We start from the raw sequence: 19100 nt of genomic DNA, 5'->3' as shown, positions 1-19100 counted from the left end.
GCCTACAGATCATACAGATCATTTTTTGATTATTTGTCTGCATAAACTTCACATAACCTGAGATATATTGGTTAAACCTGATCACTGCCTAAAGTTTCAATTAAAGGGCAAAAATTTCAACTAAATCTTTTTATTGAGAAATGGTGTTTAAAACAACCATCAACAGGAATGGTGAAAATAATTTAAGTAAACTGGAAGCCATTCTACAGATGTTTAACTGGTTTTAATTTAGCATTGTACAATACATAAGGCTCCTCACAAGGACAAGGTGTGTCATTTAGAGACAGAAGTTATAAATCCCGGAAGAAAAGGCCAGTGTCCCATTCACAGTTAATCCCACTGGTATAATTTTTATTAATGCTTTATAATAACATTTTATATTACACTTAACACCATACACTCGTAAAACAATGCATGAAAGGAGTAAAATAAATGCATAAAATGTGTATATGTGATTTACAGATTCTGTAACCTGATATTCCATATACTGTTTTCTTTATGGAAATAAACTATATTTATATTTTCTTTTACTTTATAAATTTTGGCACTGAAAATAATATGGTGTTTATCATAGTTTTTAGTGTGAAATAAGGAGCATACATTAAAAGATTAATTTGAAGTGAATTCTTTTAAAGAACAACTTAAGAATATTTGTTAGACAAAATGCCCAGTGAAACCTGGATGGTCTCTTGGTCTGGAATCGCTACAGACCAACTGAGCTTATAATCAGACCATCATTTAGAGACTTAAAAAAATCTATATTTAAGGACTCTATTTCCCTTAATTAAATATCTATCTTATGTACAGTAAGTGTGCATTATTTATTTTTGCATACTATTTATGCATCATTTTTCTTACCTAATTTTGATTTGTTTTCCTTTGCATATAATAACTTCTTGTAAAATAAATATTGTTATTGATTGTTTCATGTCTTTATATGTTGTGTTACTTATATACAAATATGCATACTTTCAGACTTGTTGCAATCTCTTGTTTAAAATAAAAAAAAATCAGAGACTGCAAACACTTGCGTCAATTTTGAATTTTGGCCATTCACTTTTACCTCACATTCACAGGGAGAATCCTGTGGGCTATGTCCAACACCTTCTCCTGAAGAAGGACGTGCACAGACCTTTATCCAGCTGCCTGGTCAAATGGGAGAGAAAGGTGAGCCAGGACAACCAGGCATTGGACAGCCTGGTAAACAGGTAAGTGATGCTGCTACTATATGCCTAAGTACATACATTTACTTCTTTATACTCTTACTACTTTTCCTGTTATGTTCAAATGATGACATGCTTATGAATTGTGTCTCTTGTTCTTTCCTCAAACAGGGAGTACATGGAGCTCCTGGTGTAAAGGGAGATAAGGTAGGTAACACTGGATACAATTTAACACTTTCTTTATGCTGTACTTCCATGACAAAAATATAAAATATATTGTAGTGATGGCTACCATTTTCAGTTAACAAGCCCATGCTACTATTTATTTTAACAATTGTTGTAAAAGATTGGGGGTGTTACCAAGCCATCCTTGAGCTCAGAAAGAAAGCAAAGAAAAAGAGTTAAACAGGAGTGTTTGTATTGGAAATAAAAAACATAAGGAATCACATAAAAGTCAGGGATTACATGCAGAACGTCTAGATTTCGTCCTGTGCCTCTGTACCTCAGAGTCCAAACTCACATTTAAAGTTGCAGGTTATCCCCAGATAGCAACTCCACCATAATAGGTATAATGGGGATGTACCTAACATAACAGACCTCTCAGCAACCTTTTCGACCAGTGTAATAAAAAGTAAACCTAGTCCTCCATTGCAGTTCTTCCTCTTTTGTGCCCTTTGAATAATTACTCCACAATGCTTACTATAACTGAATGACAACAGTTACAGGAGGTACTCTGTCAATTTAATGGAAATAAATGACTGTCAGAAAGATATACAGTATACTGTCCAAATAATGACAATAGAGTTAAAGAAAAGGATTGGTGTTTTTCAGAAATCAAAAACTTTCCCATTTCAAAGTGGATATAAGTTTTAAAGGATAAGTTTGGTATTTTTCAAGTCAAACTCATTTCTTAGCAACCATGTCATATATGTATTTGCCACATGAAATTGTGTTATAAAGTTAAAAGTTTTCTATCAATTTTAAAAAATACATAACCAGCCCTGATATTTTATAATGAACCCTATGGGGCTCCAACAGAAAATAAAAGCTTAAAAACGTACCAAGTACATCCTCTTTGAGTTTTGATAAAAGGAACATTCCTTCTGTGTTTGTGATGCACAAAAGGGACTGCAAAATAATCATTTTACTGCATATTTCTTGTAGTATTTTTCTCAAAGTAAGGACTCTGTATGTTTTCTGTTGAGTAAGTTCACACATAAATACAGAAATAAATCAAAACAAAACCAACCATCTAGCATGTGAGAAGAAACCACACTCCAGGGAGTGAAAGGTTATTCTGGAACAATATAAGTCCTGAGGTTGCACACACAGCTGATATTATTTTGAAATAGCTAAATCTCATAATATTAGTGTTTTTTGTTTAAAAATTACATACATGTATAAGCTATTTTATAGTTCATCCATCCATTCATCCATCCATCCATCCATCCATCCATCCTCTTCCGCTTATCTGAGATCGGGTTGCAGGGGCAGCAGCTTGAGCAGAGATACCCAGACTTCCTCTCCCTGGACATAGTCCCTCCATAGTCCCTCCAGCGTGTCCTGGGTCTTCCCCGGGGCCTCCTCCCGGTTAGACGTGCCTGGAACACCTCACCAGGGAGGCGTCCAGGAAGCATCCTGATCAGATGCCCGAGCCACCTCATCTGACTCCTCTCGGAGGAGCAGCGGCTCTACTCTGAGCCCCTCCCGGATGACTGAGCTTCTCACCCTATCTTTAAGGGAAAGCCCAAACACCCTGCAGAGGAAACTCATTTCAGCCGCTTGTATTCGCAATCTCGTTCTTTCGGTCACTACCCATAGCTCATGACCATAGGTGATGGTAGGAACATAGATTGACTGGTAAATTGAGAGCTTCACCTTACGGCTTAGCTCCTTTTTCACCACGGCAGACCAATGCAGAGCCCACATCACTGTGGACGCTGCACCGATCCGCCTGTCGATCTCACGCTCCATTCTTCCCACACTCGTGAACAAGACCCCAAGATAATTGAACTCCTCCACTTGGGGCAGTATCTCGCTCCCAACCTTGAGGGGGCACTCCACCCTTTTCCAGCTGAGGACCGTGGTCTCGGATTTGGAGGTCATGATTCCCATCCCAGCTGCTTCACACTCAGCTGCGAACTGATCCAGAGAGAGCTGAAGATCACGGCCTGATGAAGCAAACAGGACAACATCATCTGCAAAAAGCAGTGACCCAATCCTGAGACCACCAAACCGGACCCCCTGAACACCCTGGCTGCGCCTAGACTTACTGCCGGCAATGCGAACCAAGCTTTGACACCGGTTGTACAGTGACCGAACAGCCCTTATCAGGGGGTCCGGTACCCTATACTCTTGGAGTAGCCCCCACAGAATTCCCCGAGGGACACGATCAAATGCCTTTTCCAAGTCCACAAAACACATGTAGACTGGTTGGGCAAACTCCCATGCACCCTCCAGGACCCTGCTAAGGGTGTAGCGCTGGTCCACTGTTCCTCCTGAATCCGAGGTTCGACTATCTGGTGGACCCTCCTCTCCAGGACCCCCGAATAGACTTTTCCAGGGAGGCTGAGGAGTGTGATCCCTCTGTAGTTGGAACACACCCTCCGGTCCCCCTTCTTAAAGAGAGAGGGACCACCATCCCGGTCTGCCAATCCAGAGGCACTGTCCCTGATGTCCATGCGATGTTGCAGAGGCGTGTCAACCAAGACAGTCCTACAACATCCAGAGCCTTGAGGAACTCTGGGCATATGTCATCCACCCCTGGGGCCCTGCCACCAAGGAGTTTTTTGACCACCTCGGTGACCTCAGTCCCAGAGATGGGGGAGCCCACCTCTGAGTCCCCAGGCTCTGCTTCCTCATTGGAAGGCATGTTAGTAGGATTGAGGAGGTCTTCAAAGTACTCCCCCCACCGACCCACAATGTCCCGAATCGAGGTCAGCAGCGCACCATCCCCACCATACACAGTGTTGACACTGCACTGCTTCCCCCTCCTGAGACGCCGGATGGTGGACCAGAATCTCCTCGAAGCCGTCCTAAAGTCGTTCTCCATGGCCTCCCCAAACTCCTCCCACGCCCGAGTTTTTGCCTCAGCAACCATTCCGCTTGGCCTGCTGGTATCTATTAGCTGCCTCCAGAGTCCCACAGGAGAAAAGGGTCCTATAGGACTCCTTCTTCAGCTTGACGGCATCCCTCACCGCCGGTGTCCACCAACGGGTTTGGGGATTGTCGCCACGACAGGCACCGACCACCTTACGGCAACAGCTCTGGTCAACCGCCTCAACAATAGAGGCACAGAACATGGCCCATTCGGACTCAATGTCCTCCACCTCCCTCTGGACGTGGTCGAAGTTCTGCCGGAGGTGGGAGTTGAAGCTACTTCTGACGGGAGATTCTGCCAGACATTCCCAGCAGACCCTCACAACACGTTTGGGCCTACCAGGCCTGACCGGCGTCCTCCCCCACCATCGAAGCCTACTCACCACCAGGTGGTGATCAGTTGACAGCTCCGCCCCTCTCTTCACCTGAGTGTCCAAGACATGTGGCCGAAATTCTGACGACACGACCACAAAGTCGATCATCGAACTGAGGCCTAGGGTGTCCTGGTGCCAAGTGCACATATGAACACCCCTGTCCTTGAACATGGTGTTCATTATGGACAATCCGTGACGAGCACAGAAGTCCAATAACAAAACACCACTCGGGTTCAGATCGGGGGGGCCATTCCTCCCAATCACGCCCTTTCAGGTCTCACTGTCATTGCCCACGTGAGCATTGAAGTCTCCCAGCAGAACGAGGGAGTCCCCAGAAGGTATGCCCTCTAGTACCCCCTCCAGGTACTCCAAAAAGAGTGGGTACTCCAAACTGCTGTTCGGCGCATACACACAAACAACAGTTAGGACCCGTCCCCCCACCTGAAGGCGAAGGGAGGCTACCCTCTCATCCATCGGGGTAAACCCCAATGATCAGGCTCCAAGTCAGGGGGCAATAAGTATGCCCACACCTGCTCAGCACCTCTCACCAGGGGCAACTCCAGAGTGGTAGAGAGTCCAGCCCCTCTCAAGGAGATTGGTTCCAGAGTCCAAGCTGTGCGTCAAGGTGAGCCCTACTATATCTAGCCGGAACCTCTCGACCTCGCGCACTAGCTCAGGCTACTTCCCCTTCAGAGAGGTGACATTCCACGTCCCAAGAGCCAGCTTCTGTAGCCAAGGATTGGACTGCCAAGGTCCCCGCCTTTGGCCACCATCCAACTCACACTGCACCCGACCTCCTTGGCCCCTCCCATAGGTGGTGAGTCCATGGGAAGGGGGACCCACATTGCCTCTTCAGGCTGTGCCCAGCTGAGCCCCATGGGTGCAGGCCCGGCCACCAGATGCTCACCATCGAGCCCAACCTCCAGGCCTGGCTCCATAGGGGGGCCCCGGTGACCTGCGTCTGGGCGAGGGAAAATGGCGTCCAAATTTTTTATTCTTCATAGGAGGTTTGATGAACCACTCTTTGTCTCATTCCTGTCCTAAGACCAGTTTTCCTTGGGTGGCCCTACCAGGGGCATAAAGCCCCAGACAACAGAGCTTCTAGGATCATTGGGACATGCAAACCCCTCCACCACGATAAGGTGGCGGTTCGAGGAGGGGGCTATTTTATAGTGTGTTGTGTAATTGCAAGACGTTCATCAATAATTGACAACTGCTTTGGCTTGAAAATTTGGTAAATTTTTATGTTTTATGCCCAGTGCCCCATAGGGAACAATGTAAAATGCCAGGACAGGCTAAATATTTTTTTTTCATACAGTATGTTTAACATTACAACACAGTTTTTGTGGCAAATGTAAATATATTTTGTTTGAGAAGAAATAACTTTGACTTGAAAAATACCAAACTTATACTTGAGGACAGACCTCATTTTAAACTGCAAAGACATGGATGTAATTTTTTCCAAATAAAAAAAATCACTTAAGAACAAATTAATATATACCATGATTGTGAAGTTAAGTTTGACCTAAAACTTTAAACTTTAAATCTCAATTGGTGTCGGAGATTTACAATTGAATTATACAATTGTAAAATGATAAACCTTGACACGTGGAAAAGGTTTGGGTCAGCCACCTGTATACTTGAATAAAGGCTGCAACAAGTGAAAATTGAAGGTACAGTATTGTACAGGTTGAGTCCACAACAGACCTGATTCACAGAAGGAAGTTGGCTGGGTTTTTAAGGCAAGGCAGGGGAAGTGATGTCATCAGGTCCAGAACTGAAAGTGACCTTATCTGGCCTGGAACCAGAAGTGATGTGTTTGGTCTGCAGGGATAAAAGAGAAAGGGTTACTTTACCCTGCCACCCCCTGGCCTGGCGTGGAATTACCTTCTTTAGTCTTTCTAGCTGTCTCCAATGCTCACGTGTGACAACATCTGCATTATTCATTTTAAATTAGTCTCCTGTTCTGTGAAGCTCCCGGTCACCAGATTTAAATCGCTACTAAAGTCCTCAGATATTAAAAGGTGTTTTTTAGAATGACTAACAAGCACATCATGATGCTCAATAGACTTATTGGATTGGAGAGAGTTTAACATCTGAAGTAGGTGTTTAAATAAAACTTGCTCAAAACATTTCACTGGAATTTAGAAGCCATACAAACTAGATTTAAGTGAACAATTGCCACCACCTTTAGCATCACTTATAAATCTACAGCATGTGCTGAATTCTATTAATTTTCGCAAAGCTGTTCTTAATATATGTGTGATTCTTTACTAGATCTGCTGGTCTAACTCAGTGTGTGATGTTGAACAAGTCATGTAATCCTCCTGTGCTCTTATTATATAAGAATATGTAGCTCTAAACTCTGAATCATTTTTCAAGAATAGTCAGTTTCCAATACCAACACCAGTAAAAAAGGTAATTATAAAATAACAGAAGCAAACATGATCTGGCTTGATTAGATGAAAATCATTTGCTAAAGCAGCTTCCACTAAAGATTCCATTTCTCTTTTCTTTAAATACTGTATACAATTACTTCACCAACACTTTTTGTTTTGAAAAAAATTAACCAATTTATTAGGGAGAACAGGGATTCCAGGGTGATTCAGGAACTCCAGGAACGATTGGGGCACCCGGACTTCCTGGAGAGACAGGAACACAAGGCCTCCCTGGGCTGAAGGGAGAAAAGGTAAGTGATAACAAACAGCATCTTGATGTTTGAATTAAAGTACAGCTGAAAAGGTGATTTAACTTGGCTTTTTGTGTAGGGGGATTCATGTGAAGTATGCGCACCTCTTCCCGAAGGATTAAAGAGTGCCATTCCAGTCTCAGGAAAGAAAGGAGAGAGAGGGGAACCAGGACCCCCTGGAATGGGTCTTGCTGGAAAGCATGTAAGTGTTGACTTTATAATGAAAGAAAATCATAAATGCTGCTAGTTCTCAAGTTTGCCTCACCAGGAAGACATTAGTCCATTTAAAATGTGTTATTTGTTTTGTTGTCATTTACATGTCCAGTAAGTGGCAGTTTCAGTTTGAAGTTGAAATTGATTTGCCACATGCCCCTGTCTTCCTGATACATTAGTGACATCTCTTTTAACACACTTCCCTAGCCACCAATGCATTTATCCCCAGCTGTTCACTCTTTTTATCTGACCATTTTCAGCAATGTGGGCAAATAGATAGTTCCAGTGGTAATGGAAGTTTTCCTTGGAGCATACCTGAAAGGAGTCTTAATTGCTTTATAACTTGATCATTTTATAAGTTTACCTTTATACTTTGATATGGACCCACAGATTGCTGTCCCATTTTAAAACTCATCCATCCGTTTTCAAGCCCACCTAGTCCATTTCAGAAATCGTGGGGGACAAATCCTATTCCAGCAAACTGGTGGAAATTTAACGTAAACACAAGGAATTGTCCAGAATCTACACAGACAGAACCTAAGTCTGGATTCAAACACAGGATTCTGGAGTTGGAGAATAGTACTCATATAGACGCCCTGCAGCCCTATTATGGTTCATTTCTTTATCTTGCTGTTTCAGGGAAAACCAGGACTTCCAGGAATTCAAGGACCAGCTGGGCCAAAAGGCAGTCAGGTGAGTATAGAACTTACGTGGCATTGGGTGAGCATAAAATGCCCTGGCATGTTTTTTTTCAAAAGTTTGCTTTTTTCAGGGCAAACCAGGAGCTCCAGGGGCTGGTCAAATTGGACCAAAGGTAAGCATAGAGTATAAAACCCTAGAGAGATGTGGTGTGTGACAGTGTGAGTCACCTGCATGTTTTATTTACAAAAGCACATTTCTTTGTTAATTTTTCTTAGGGAGAAGTTGGAGAAAAGGGATCTCCTGGAGAGCCGGTGAGTTGTGGCTCTAGTTTCCTAGGCTCTAGGAAGAAGTGCAAAACTAGTAATAATATTTGACAATTGATTGTGTGTTCCCCTAGAAGTAAGCATTTTTTTTTCTGTGACTTTATTGTTGGATCTTTGATTGTGTCTTGCAATTGTTTTTTTGAAGACATAAAGAGTTCACTGCTCTCAGCATATTTTAAGTGAATATTTTGGGAAATCAATAAATGTAGATATGTAGATGCAACAAGCACTTTATGAAAAACTATTTTAGATTACCAATATAAATTTATATTTTTACTAGCTGATTACCCAGTGCAAGGGAAAAAAACTAAAATGTAGTATTTATAAAATAAGTTTATTAATTACCAATGTTATTTTTGAACAAATAAAGAGCATTTACAATAAATAGAAATTATATAAATATTAATTATTAAGGAGTAAAACATTTAGATAAAAGAATTTGTAGAAGATATAAGAAGCATATGAATTATTAAACAGTCAAACATTAACATTTAAGAAGTAAAGATACATTGAGTACTAATGCAGTGGTTTTGGGCAAACTACCTGCTTGACAACCTTGCACTATGTGAGAAATGTGGGAAATGTGAGAAAAATTATTGTGAGAAATGTGGACGCTGCCTTTCCGTGCTTAACGGGCAGAAGGTCCAAACAATTCCCAAGTCTAATACTTAACATGAAGAGGTCAGTACATCTTTTTAGATGTAAACCCTCCATTTTCTTAAAAGAATTCATCACAAAAGCAACCTTGAATGTTGGGGGGTTTTAGTGACCCGAATTCATCTTAAGGGACAGTAAGTAGCCATGCACCGCAATTTACCAAGAGAGTCCTGGTTCGATAGCGCTGATTACACTTATTCGCAAAGAATTCCACTGTCCCAGGAGCCGACGGGGCACTTGGAAGTGTGACAAACAGTGCGAGAAGAGAGGACGCTGCCTGAAACTGCGAAGCTGTTGACCCGGAGGAAAAGCCCGATATTCTGCCCCTCCCAGCGTCCACTTTATTTTTATGACCCCTCGCTGCTGAAGGCGGTCTCGTCTTCACATTGTTTACAGCTCGGCGCAGTTAAAAAGTAGAAAGACACAAAGCTGTTTTCTTCATCTCTCTTACTATCAAGGTGTAGCGCGTTCCTCTTAGGTTGAATGAAGAGCTCAGCACACACAAAAATCTCCTACTCTTAGGAAAATTAATTCTATTAAGTACGGAACCCAACCGAACCTTAGCCCCAATTTGATATCCTCATCTGGAGTTTATTTATTTATTTATTTATTTATTTATAAAGCACTTTAAAAACAACCTCAAGGCTGACCAAAGTGCTGTACAAAGAAAAACAACACATAAACACATAAGAGCTGAAGATATTCTTAATAGGAAGTATAAAAAGTATACAAATAGCCACCACATTATACAGGGTTAAAAGCCAGAGAGTAAAAATGTGTTTTTAAAAAGGATTTAAAGGCAGCTAGCGAAGGAGCCTGCCTAACATGCAATGGCAAATTGTTCCAGAGTTTTGGGGCTGCAACTGAAAAAGCTCACTCACCTCGGAGTTTGCATCGTGCCCTGGGAACGCGTAAAAGCTTCTGGTCTGCTGACCTGAGGGAGCGAGATGGTACGTAAGGGTGCAGCAGTTCCGACAAATAAAGAGGGGCACACCCATTAAGAGATTTAAAAATAAATACAAGGATCTTAAAATGGATTCGAAAACGAATTGGAAGCCAGTGGAGGGAAGCCAAAATCGGGGTAACATGCTCATGCTTTCTTGTGCCAGTTAAAAATCAAGCAGCAGCGTTTTGCACCAGCTGTAGGCGAGCCATGGAGGCCTGGCTAATTCCAAAAAGAAGCGCATTACAGTAATCTAGACGAGATGTTATAAAAGCATGTATCACTGTTTCAAGGTTGTGCTTAGACAACACAGGCTTGATTTTTGACAGCCGCCTTAACTGGAAAAAGCAAGATTTTACCACTGCATTCACATGGCTATCAAGTTTAAAAGTGGAGTCAATTTTTACACCTAAATTTGTGATCATGGATTTCACAAATTTAGCCACAGTGGAAAGGTCAATGCAAGGGGTCCCGCTGGTGCTATTGGGCCTAAATAGCATGACTTCTGTTTTGTTCTCATTAAAATTTAGAAAATTTAGTGCCATCCAACTCCTTATGTCAGTAAGGCAATCAAGCAGGGGCTAGACAGAACATGGACCTTGGCGCTTCAGTGGGAAATACACCTGACAGTCATCTGCATAAAGATGAAAGGAAATACCGTGTTTCCGAAAAATAGTACCGAGTGGCAGCAGGTACAAGGAGAACAGAAGAGGTCCCAGGATGGAGCCCTGTGGTACCCCCCAGGGGAGGGCAACAGAGGTGGAAGTAAAATCATCAATACTGACACAAAAACTTCTGTCTGAAAGATAGGACCTAAACCATTGGAGAGCTGAACCTGTGATGCCCACCCACTGCTCCAGCCTAGAGATGAGGATCTCATGGTCTATCGTGTCAAATGCAGCTGTTAAATCCAAAAGCATAAGTAGTACACAGTCACCAGAGTCCACTGTCAAAAGAATATCGTTAAAAACCCTTAACAGAGAGGACTCAGTGCTGTGGTGAGTTTTAAACCCAGAGTGGAACACTTCCAGAATTGCATGTTTGTCCAGAAAGGACTTCAGTTGGGTATAGATGACTTTTTCCAAGAGTTTGGACAAAAAAGGTAGCTTGGAAATAGGCCTGAAGTTAGACATAACATAATGGTTCAGACCCGTTTTTTTCAGCAGTGGTTGCACGACAGCATGTTTAAAATTTTTAGGCACCACACTAGAGGTCAAACTACTATTAATAATAGTAAGAATAGAAGGACCCAAGGTAGAAAAGACTTCCTTAAAAAGTCGAGGAGGAACAACATTAAGAGGGGAGCCAGATGGCTTCATACTGAAAACCAGCTGCTTTAAAAAGGACAAAGTGACAGGCTCAAAGTGGTCAAACACAGCCAAACAGGGTATTAAAATGTATGGATCATGAGAAGGTGGTGAAATGAGGGCCCTAGTGCTTACAACCTTCTTCAAGAAAAAATAAAGAAATTTATCGCAAGTTTCCCTAGAGGCTTCCAGAAAGACAGGTTCATGAACATTAAGTGCAGAACTCAATGTGTTAAAAAGTACACGGGGGTTGTGAGAGTTAGACCCAATAACTTCAGAAAAAAATTTTGATCTTGCAGCTTTCAAAACTTTCTGATAACACAACCAACTTTCTCTCAATATTTCAAAAGAAATCTGCAACCTGTCCTTTTTCCACCTCTGCTCAGCTCTCCTGCACTCCCGTCTATATGCACGGGTATTAGCATTTAACCACGGCTCAGAGCAGGGCTTTAGTTTCCTGTTTTTTAATGGTGCTACAAAGTCCAAAGCAGTTTGGCAAACAGAATTAAATTGAAGTGTTAGCTCCTCAGTATTGGAAGACACAGAGGGCTGTGAAGTCACTTTATAATTAAAAACATCAGAAAACTGAGCAGTAGTGGAAGAATTAAGAGCACGGCAGCGCCGAACAAGTGCATACGGTTTAGTAAATTGACAGAGAGGAACAAAATCAAATAAAACGGGCATATGGTCTGAAAATACTGCATCACCAATTTCCAGATTAAGAACAGATACACCGCGAGAAAAGACAAGATCCAGTGTATGCCCACATTTCTGAGTGGGACCAGTTACAGACTGAATTAGACTAAAAGAATCCATCAAATCTAAAAAGTCCTTCACCAAAGGCTTCTCAGTACAACAGACATGAATATTAAAATCACCAACAATTAAAACTTGGTCATATTTTGGCATAAATTCTGCCAAGAAGTCAGAAAAGTCACTTATAAAATCCTTATTATACTCTGGTGGACGATAAACCACCGCGCAAAGCAGCACAGGAGAACGACCCAACTCAAAAAGACTCAGTTCAAAGCTGGAGAAAGAAACAGCTAGAAACCGCTGTTTACAATCAAAGTTGGGTTTGAAGACAGTCGCTAAACCTCCACCACGACCTGAGGACCACGGGGAATTAAAATACAAGCAGCCACACGGCAACAATTCAGAGAGGGCACTGGACTCACCGGGAGACAACCAGGTTTCAGTTATACAGAGGAAGTCCAATCCATTAGATCCGAAGAAATCCTTTAAGATAAAAATTTTGTTCGTTACAGATATAGAATTCACTAGACCCATCCTGATGGAGTTGTCTTTTATGAATTTATACAAAGGAAATAATCACCCTAACAATTCTTTAAACAATCAAAAAAGAATATATTATAAATCAAACAAAACAATAAACACCCTTTAAATCCTTGTCAAATCTATAATAACTACACAAACCCTAATTAATATGCCACCCCCTTAAACACTCTATAATATACTCCCCAGAAAATGGCGAAACAGCAAAGAAAGAAAGCAAGCAAGGAAAAGAAACAGAAAATTACCCTATTTACAAACAGCACAAATATATTCACAGTACTTAAACCTATATTACATCTATATACAGTACAAATATAAATTAGACACACACACATACACAATCCCCACACGTTCCCCAGTCTCTTTTATATTAACTTTGCTTTAAAGTCTAAATTCACACAGCCTGGGAAATCTGCAATGAATCAAGTGATCAAGTCAGATACGCTGACTCGTATACTGAATTTAAATGTAAAAGAAGCGATCTCACCGGCCTGGTGATGATTCCTTTGTTGAAGGAAGAAGTCCGTCTCACCCAGGTGTCTCGGCGTTAGCGTCCGTCCATGGCCGACGCCCGCACCATAAAAGCAAAGTAAAGCCGTGTGCTCCGAAGGTCTTTCTAAGTTAGCCGGCACTCCTTCTCTGTGCACCCAACCGTCCTTATTACGGAGTCTCACTTGCTTTACTGCTGGCTTCTTCTTTACATTCACCTTCCCAGCTCCTTATTTAAACAGTCATTTTTCTTCTTTTCAATATCAGTAAAATAACTCTTACACAAATAATAAGTTCCTATATTATAATATGTTCTGTGGTCATATGTAATTTCCGTTACCCGTGGTCATACGTCATTTCCGTTTCAAACACGAAAAGAATTTTATTTATATAGATATTGCTTAAAGATATTTCATTACAGAAGTGTAAATAAGTGAAAAGCATATATTTTGTAAAAATATATATGCAAAGAATACAAAACCCATAAAACAGTTAACTGTACTTTGTTCACAAACCAGGGGTCAGTTTATTTCAGTCAAAAGAAGCAAGGCTGATGCCGGGTGTAGAATAAGGTTTAACAAATGATTGCACATTATTTTTTAAAATAAGTTTTAGAAATTTTTGAGTTAAAATGAGAAACGGAAGGAGTTATCACATCACAACGTCTAGAAATGTGTTCTCTGTACTCTCTGGGATGTCTGATATAAAAGGAATTTGTCAACAATATAAGACTAATAGTTCAAACAGAATTAAAAATGAAATGATTAGCCTTGTAGTCTGAATACATTTATTTTCTACATTTATAGATTAACAGTTAGATTCACATGAGACATCCCCCAGTTACTCATAAAGCTACATAACTAAATGAAATCAAGAAAGAACACACTTTTGCTACAAAAAGCTTTCAGCAGGCACTTAACTGCCCCAGTTTTATTTGTGTTTATATATAATGTGTGTTGTGCTGCATATGTAAAGAGCTATACAGTTGTGCCTGCTTTGCGACGTGTTTCAGTTCATACAATAAAAATCAATCGACTGAATATATGACTACATTGTAAGTACTGCATTTGTCAATACTCAAACAAATTAATGTCCTTTAAAGTTCAACTTATATGTTTTATTTCTTAAGCTGTTGGAGTCATAAATAAGAGCCTCATTAACATTTTAGTGGGTGTTGACCTTCTAGTACATTGACAATGTTTTAACAAGAGGTAATTTAGGCAGTCTCTGTCAATGTGTATTGATACATCACCATTCCAGACGTATTTGAATCCTTTGAAATAGTCAGAGGGGATGTGCTATGGGCCCATGGAGAGAAAAAGTTAACTGACTGTCAAGTAATATCATCAGAAGTGCAGGTTGTCAGTGATCTGACCAATTTTCATATACAGTAAATATAAATATCAGTAAAACAATTGACATATTGTGTAGCATTTACAGTTGCTTATAGTATAATATTGTATTAATCTTCAATTATTCAGTTTTAATGTAACAAATAATTATTTATTCTTGTATATTTATCATGCAAACCATTCAGACTGTTTATAAATTGCTTACAAATTAAACTTCTTTTCTAAGACATTGAAAATGTATGTATATATATATATATATATATATATATATATATATATATATATATATATATATATATATATATATATATATATATATGTAAATGAGAAAAATATAATATTCTTGTTTTTTGATGTAAATATTTTATTTTCTATTATGATGACTGAGAAAATTGTTGCTTCTTACTATTTATATTTCTCAGTCAGGTCAGAAACACCTGCTTTATGAAACATTCCTGGATTGGCAGCATTTAATCATAAATGTTTTTGTTTCCAAGGGCATTAAAGGTTCACCTGGAGTCCCAGGACAAGATGGTCTAAAAGGAGAAAAGGTTAGACATTTTTTTCTAAATTCAATGTTTTGGGTATCATGATGCTGTTACAGTAATCCCTCACTTATCGCGGGAGATAGGTTCCAAGGCCGACCGTGATAACTGAATTTCTGCGAAGTAGGGACACCATATATATTTAATTATTTAACGTGTATTTAGACGTTTTTAAACCCTCCCTGTATGTTTACAACCCACCCTTTACTCTATTAATAAACAGGGACAACTGCTAAACAATATGAAATCGGTAGATAAGTTTACACTTACTGTATAGCGAAGTACACGTAGCAGCTTGTAGGCGGTCATGACGTCGTCGACCTTGTTGCAAAGATTCCTAAAGCAGATTCCATCCAGACTACTGTCTTATCACGTCCACTTGCAACTCGTTTTGCGCCCTGGTTAAAGGACACTGCGGCCGTAGATCTTATATGCTTTTCCTCCTTTTTAAATAAAAAGAATCGTGGAATCATTGAAACTTTTACCTTTTCTTCAATCGTTTGCATCTTCTGTTGGCGCTTGGACACGGCCCCTGAAGCAGTAGCACGTTAATGCTGAATGAGTGAGATGAGACTTCCTGGTTAATGCAACACTCCGTCGTTGAGCCAATCAGCAGCACACAGGAACTTAACTGCGTGCTCTGATTGGGTAGCTTCTCAGCCATCGGCCAATAGCATCTCTTGTATGAAATCAACTGGGCAAACCAACTGAGGAAGCAAGCACCAGAAGTAAAAAGACCCATTGTCCGCAGAAACCCGCGAAGCAGCGAAAAATCTGCATTATATATTTAGATATGCTTACATATAAAATCTGCGAAGTCGTGAATCCGCGAAAAGTGAACCGCGAAGTAGCGAGGGATTACTGTACTGTGTTAGGAACTTTAGACTGAACATTGATATTGTAAAAACACTATTATGCATTCTGTTCTAGTCAAGAATGAAATATCTAATTTTGTTTTCTTTATCAATCTGTAGGGATCTTTTGGACCCTCTGGAGTACCAGGTCCCCAGGGACCTCCTGGAGTTGCAGTAACTGGTCCCCCTGTTAGTATTTACATTATTATCAAAAATCAAGTAACACAAAAACAAAGATGATTTCCAACTCTGTCCATCCTATATATTTCTTAGGGCAAGAATGGATTACCAGGAAGACATGGTTTACCTGGGGAAGGCGGCTTACCTGTGAGTACAAAAATAAATGCCATGTGCTACAATTGTGCCATATAAATTCACTCAGACCTGGAAGAAAGGATAACCATAATAATAACCATTGAATTGTAGACTATAAGTTGTAATGATGTTTTGAGCACACGTGGTCTAGGACATAAAGTGTAGAAGACTTTATTTTGTTTTCTTTAGATGAGGCCCTAGACACTTTTAAAGTTTTATTAACACATTTATTAAGAAGGATGAAAATTAGCATGAGAGTACACATAAGTATTAGGAACTCACTTCCATGATCTACTGGCCAACCATATCCACTGATCATTCTGTGTGGAATTCCAAAGTGATTTGCAAAACTTGTCATGCCCAAAGAGCTACATGAGATACCTTCAGATGCCCATGTGCATAAGAAAAAAACATAATAAAAGAAGGTATCTATATTTTATAGTATGTGATCTGAATAAGCCAACTCAAAAGTGCTGTTACAGGGCATAATGATAGAATGGCCAAAAGGGGTATGCTACCATTTAAAATCCTGTCATGAAATGACCGCCAAAGATGTACTGTTCCCAGGGAACACAATAAGTTGGATTTGGGGCAAGGATTACATTTCAGGGTAGGGGCCATAGATGGAGCATGAGCTTATAGTTGGGCAAGTTCACAGTCTGCCCATTTATGGATAAATAGCTGCTCTGTACATGAGCAGAGAACAAAGCCTATTGATACGCAGTGCATAATGTGAATATGATCAATGAAATGTAAGCACATAAAAAATAATAATAGTCTCCCTATTAAACTATTCTGAACACACAATGTTTAATGTCTAAATTTAATATATTTTTTATTGTTTGGCAATATAACACCTTTACTTAGAATTCACATGCTCAAACTCCCATTTTGACTGTCCAAATTAGTTATATCAATAAATGTATTTGAGAAATAGAGTGATTAAAAATACCTTAGGAGATGCTATTGTCTAAATAATGATATTCTTCCCTTTAATATGTATAATAATAGTTCTAACTGGATTTAACAAGGGCTTAGACCAAAGTATTGAAATCATAAAAGTAGGTCAGAAACTATACCCAGTGTTCACCACTGAATAAAAAATATAATTCACTATTTTTCCTTTGTTTAGTTACCCACTCACTTCTAAGTATTTTTATGTGAACTTGCATTAAACTTTACACTGTGGTTTAGAGGCTGAAGTCTCTTTATGGTTATGGTGAAGGGTAATAAGTCATTTCCAAACATCATGGATTTTTTTCTTTGAAAATTAGCAGGCTAAAATGCTGTCTATTGATCCCTTGCTCCTCTCAAACCGTGAAACCTTCATTTTATGTAAAAGCCAGAATGGTTGCTTGGGTGCCTACCCTGTTCTATGAGCACTTTCTATGATGTGTGTGCCCTGCTGTATGGTGCTTTGGAGGAATCTGCCTGGTGATCCTCACCATAGCATTCATCTTTAAGGGCATAATTTACAGCTGAATAACTTGCTTCTCATTATAAGATGGACTATCTTCTGACCAGTTTAGGTATTGGGTACAAATTATATCTGTAAATGTAATTTTTAAGGCCAGAAGAGACTGAACGCATAGCCTTAATTTTTATTTCCAAGGCAGATTAAGTTGAGAAACACATTACTGTATACTGAGGAAAAAAAGAAAATATGATCCTGGGTAAATTAAGTAACAATAATACTTCAATTCTGAGGAAAATAGACACTTGGTTAGAGTATTTGAAACTGACATTTATTTTGTTTCATTCTCATTAAAGCAGTTTACTGAGCAGGGAACACTAAAGGTTTTGGTATGCTTCTTTTCTGTTAGTGTCCAGCCTTCAGCGTGAAGAGACACATTTTGTGTGAGTCTGGTTTAGTTGTTGGCCGGTGAGTGCAGTTGTGGCCAAGTAGAATAAATAAAGCTGATTATCTGATCCTCGATTTTTTTTATAAGACGTGTTTTTCATTGTGGTAGCATCATTGGTTTTGCCTGTCAAGGTTTTTTAGGTATTTTTTATATTTCAGTTTTAATTACAAATACCTACAGTATATACTAAAATTAACGAACAAAAGACTAATGAGGATTGGAATGAAACAGCAAGACATGTCTATGTCTGTCTTATACTGTGTTAACACTGACACTCTGAAGCATTACTATTTGCAGGGCTTAGAAGCTAACCCTGCCAAATTCCAAGAAAGAAAACAAAATATTACATTATTGCTAAAAGTTAAAACATTGTAACAATGTTATTTGGCTTTTCCTATTTCTAAAATGAACTTAAAAATGCAAAATATGTATGAATATTGGTCAGTCATTAAATTTTGAAAGCTGGGACATTGAAGGTCTCACTCATAAACTTGACAAAAGAGCACTTTCACATCTCAGCTCTTTGATGTCACATATACAGTAGTATCCCTGAAGAAGACTCATTTAAATAGTATGGATCATTTAGGGTTGAAAAGAGATTGGTAGAACCAAGTCTTTCACTTCAGAAAGCCCAGAGCGCGTATAGCCGCCCTAACCCCGACATAGACAGGCAGGACACAGGTTTAGCACCCAGCACACGGTTTATTTACAATTGGGGAGTGTTTCACCCGGTTACCCACAGCACAGTACATAAAGCACACAATGCTCACACAGTCCCTTTTGCCACCAGTCCTTTTGCCTCCACTCCTCCTCAGACTTTGTCCTCTTCCTCCCGACTCTGGCCCTTGAGTGGTGATAACTGGCCCCTTTTTATAGGGTATCCAGAAGGACTCCAGGGGCCCTCATGCATAATGTCATGCGTAGAATTCACACTAAAACATGGCATACGGACAAAAGCGGAAATGTGCGTAAGCACA

General features: G+C 40.0%; 1 protein-coding gene across 1 annotated transcript in view; it reads left to right on the top strand.

Annotated features, from left to right (window-relative positions):
- The window catches only part of col16a1 (collagen, type XVI, alpha 1), a 346728-nt gene that overhangs the window by 248204 nt on the left and 79424 nt on the right, over positions 1-19100 (top strand). Inside the window, exons 28-37 of the mRNA XM_051936205.1 lie at positions 1077-1212; positions 1339-1370; positions 7218-7325; positions 7405-7527; positions 8178-8231; positions 8311-8352; positions 8456-8491; positions 15045-15098; positions 16067-16135; positions 16220-16273. Of these exons, the coding sequence (XP_051792165.1) occupies positions 1077-1212; positions 1339-1370; positions 7218-7325; positions 7405-7527; positions 8178-8231; positions 8311-8352; positions 8456-8491; positions 15045-15098; positions 16067-16135; positions 16220-16273 (708 nt within the window). The remainder of the gene's footprint in view (positions 1-1076; positions 1213-1338; positions 1371-7217; positions 7326-7404; positions 7528-8177; positions 8232-8310; positions 8353-8455; positions 8492-15044; positions 15099-16066; positions 16136-16219; positions 16274-19100) is intronic.

Source organism: Erpetoichthys calabaricus, chromosome 14, assembly GCF_900747795.2.
Source record: "Erpetoichthys calabaricus chromosome 14, fErpCal1.3, whole genome shotgun sequence".
Classification (NCBI taxonomy): domain Eukaryota; kingdom Metazoa; phylum Chordata; class Cladistia; order Polypteriformes; family Polypteridae; genus Erpetoichthys; species Erpetoichthys calabaricus.
The sequence above is the reverse complement of the archived record's forward strand: the minus strand, read 5'-3'. Positions and strand labels throughout refer to the sequence as shown.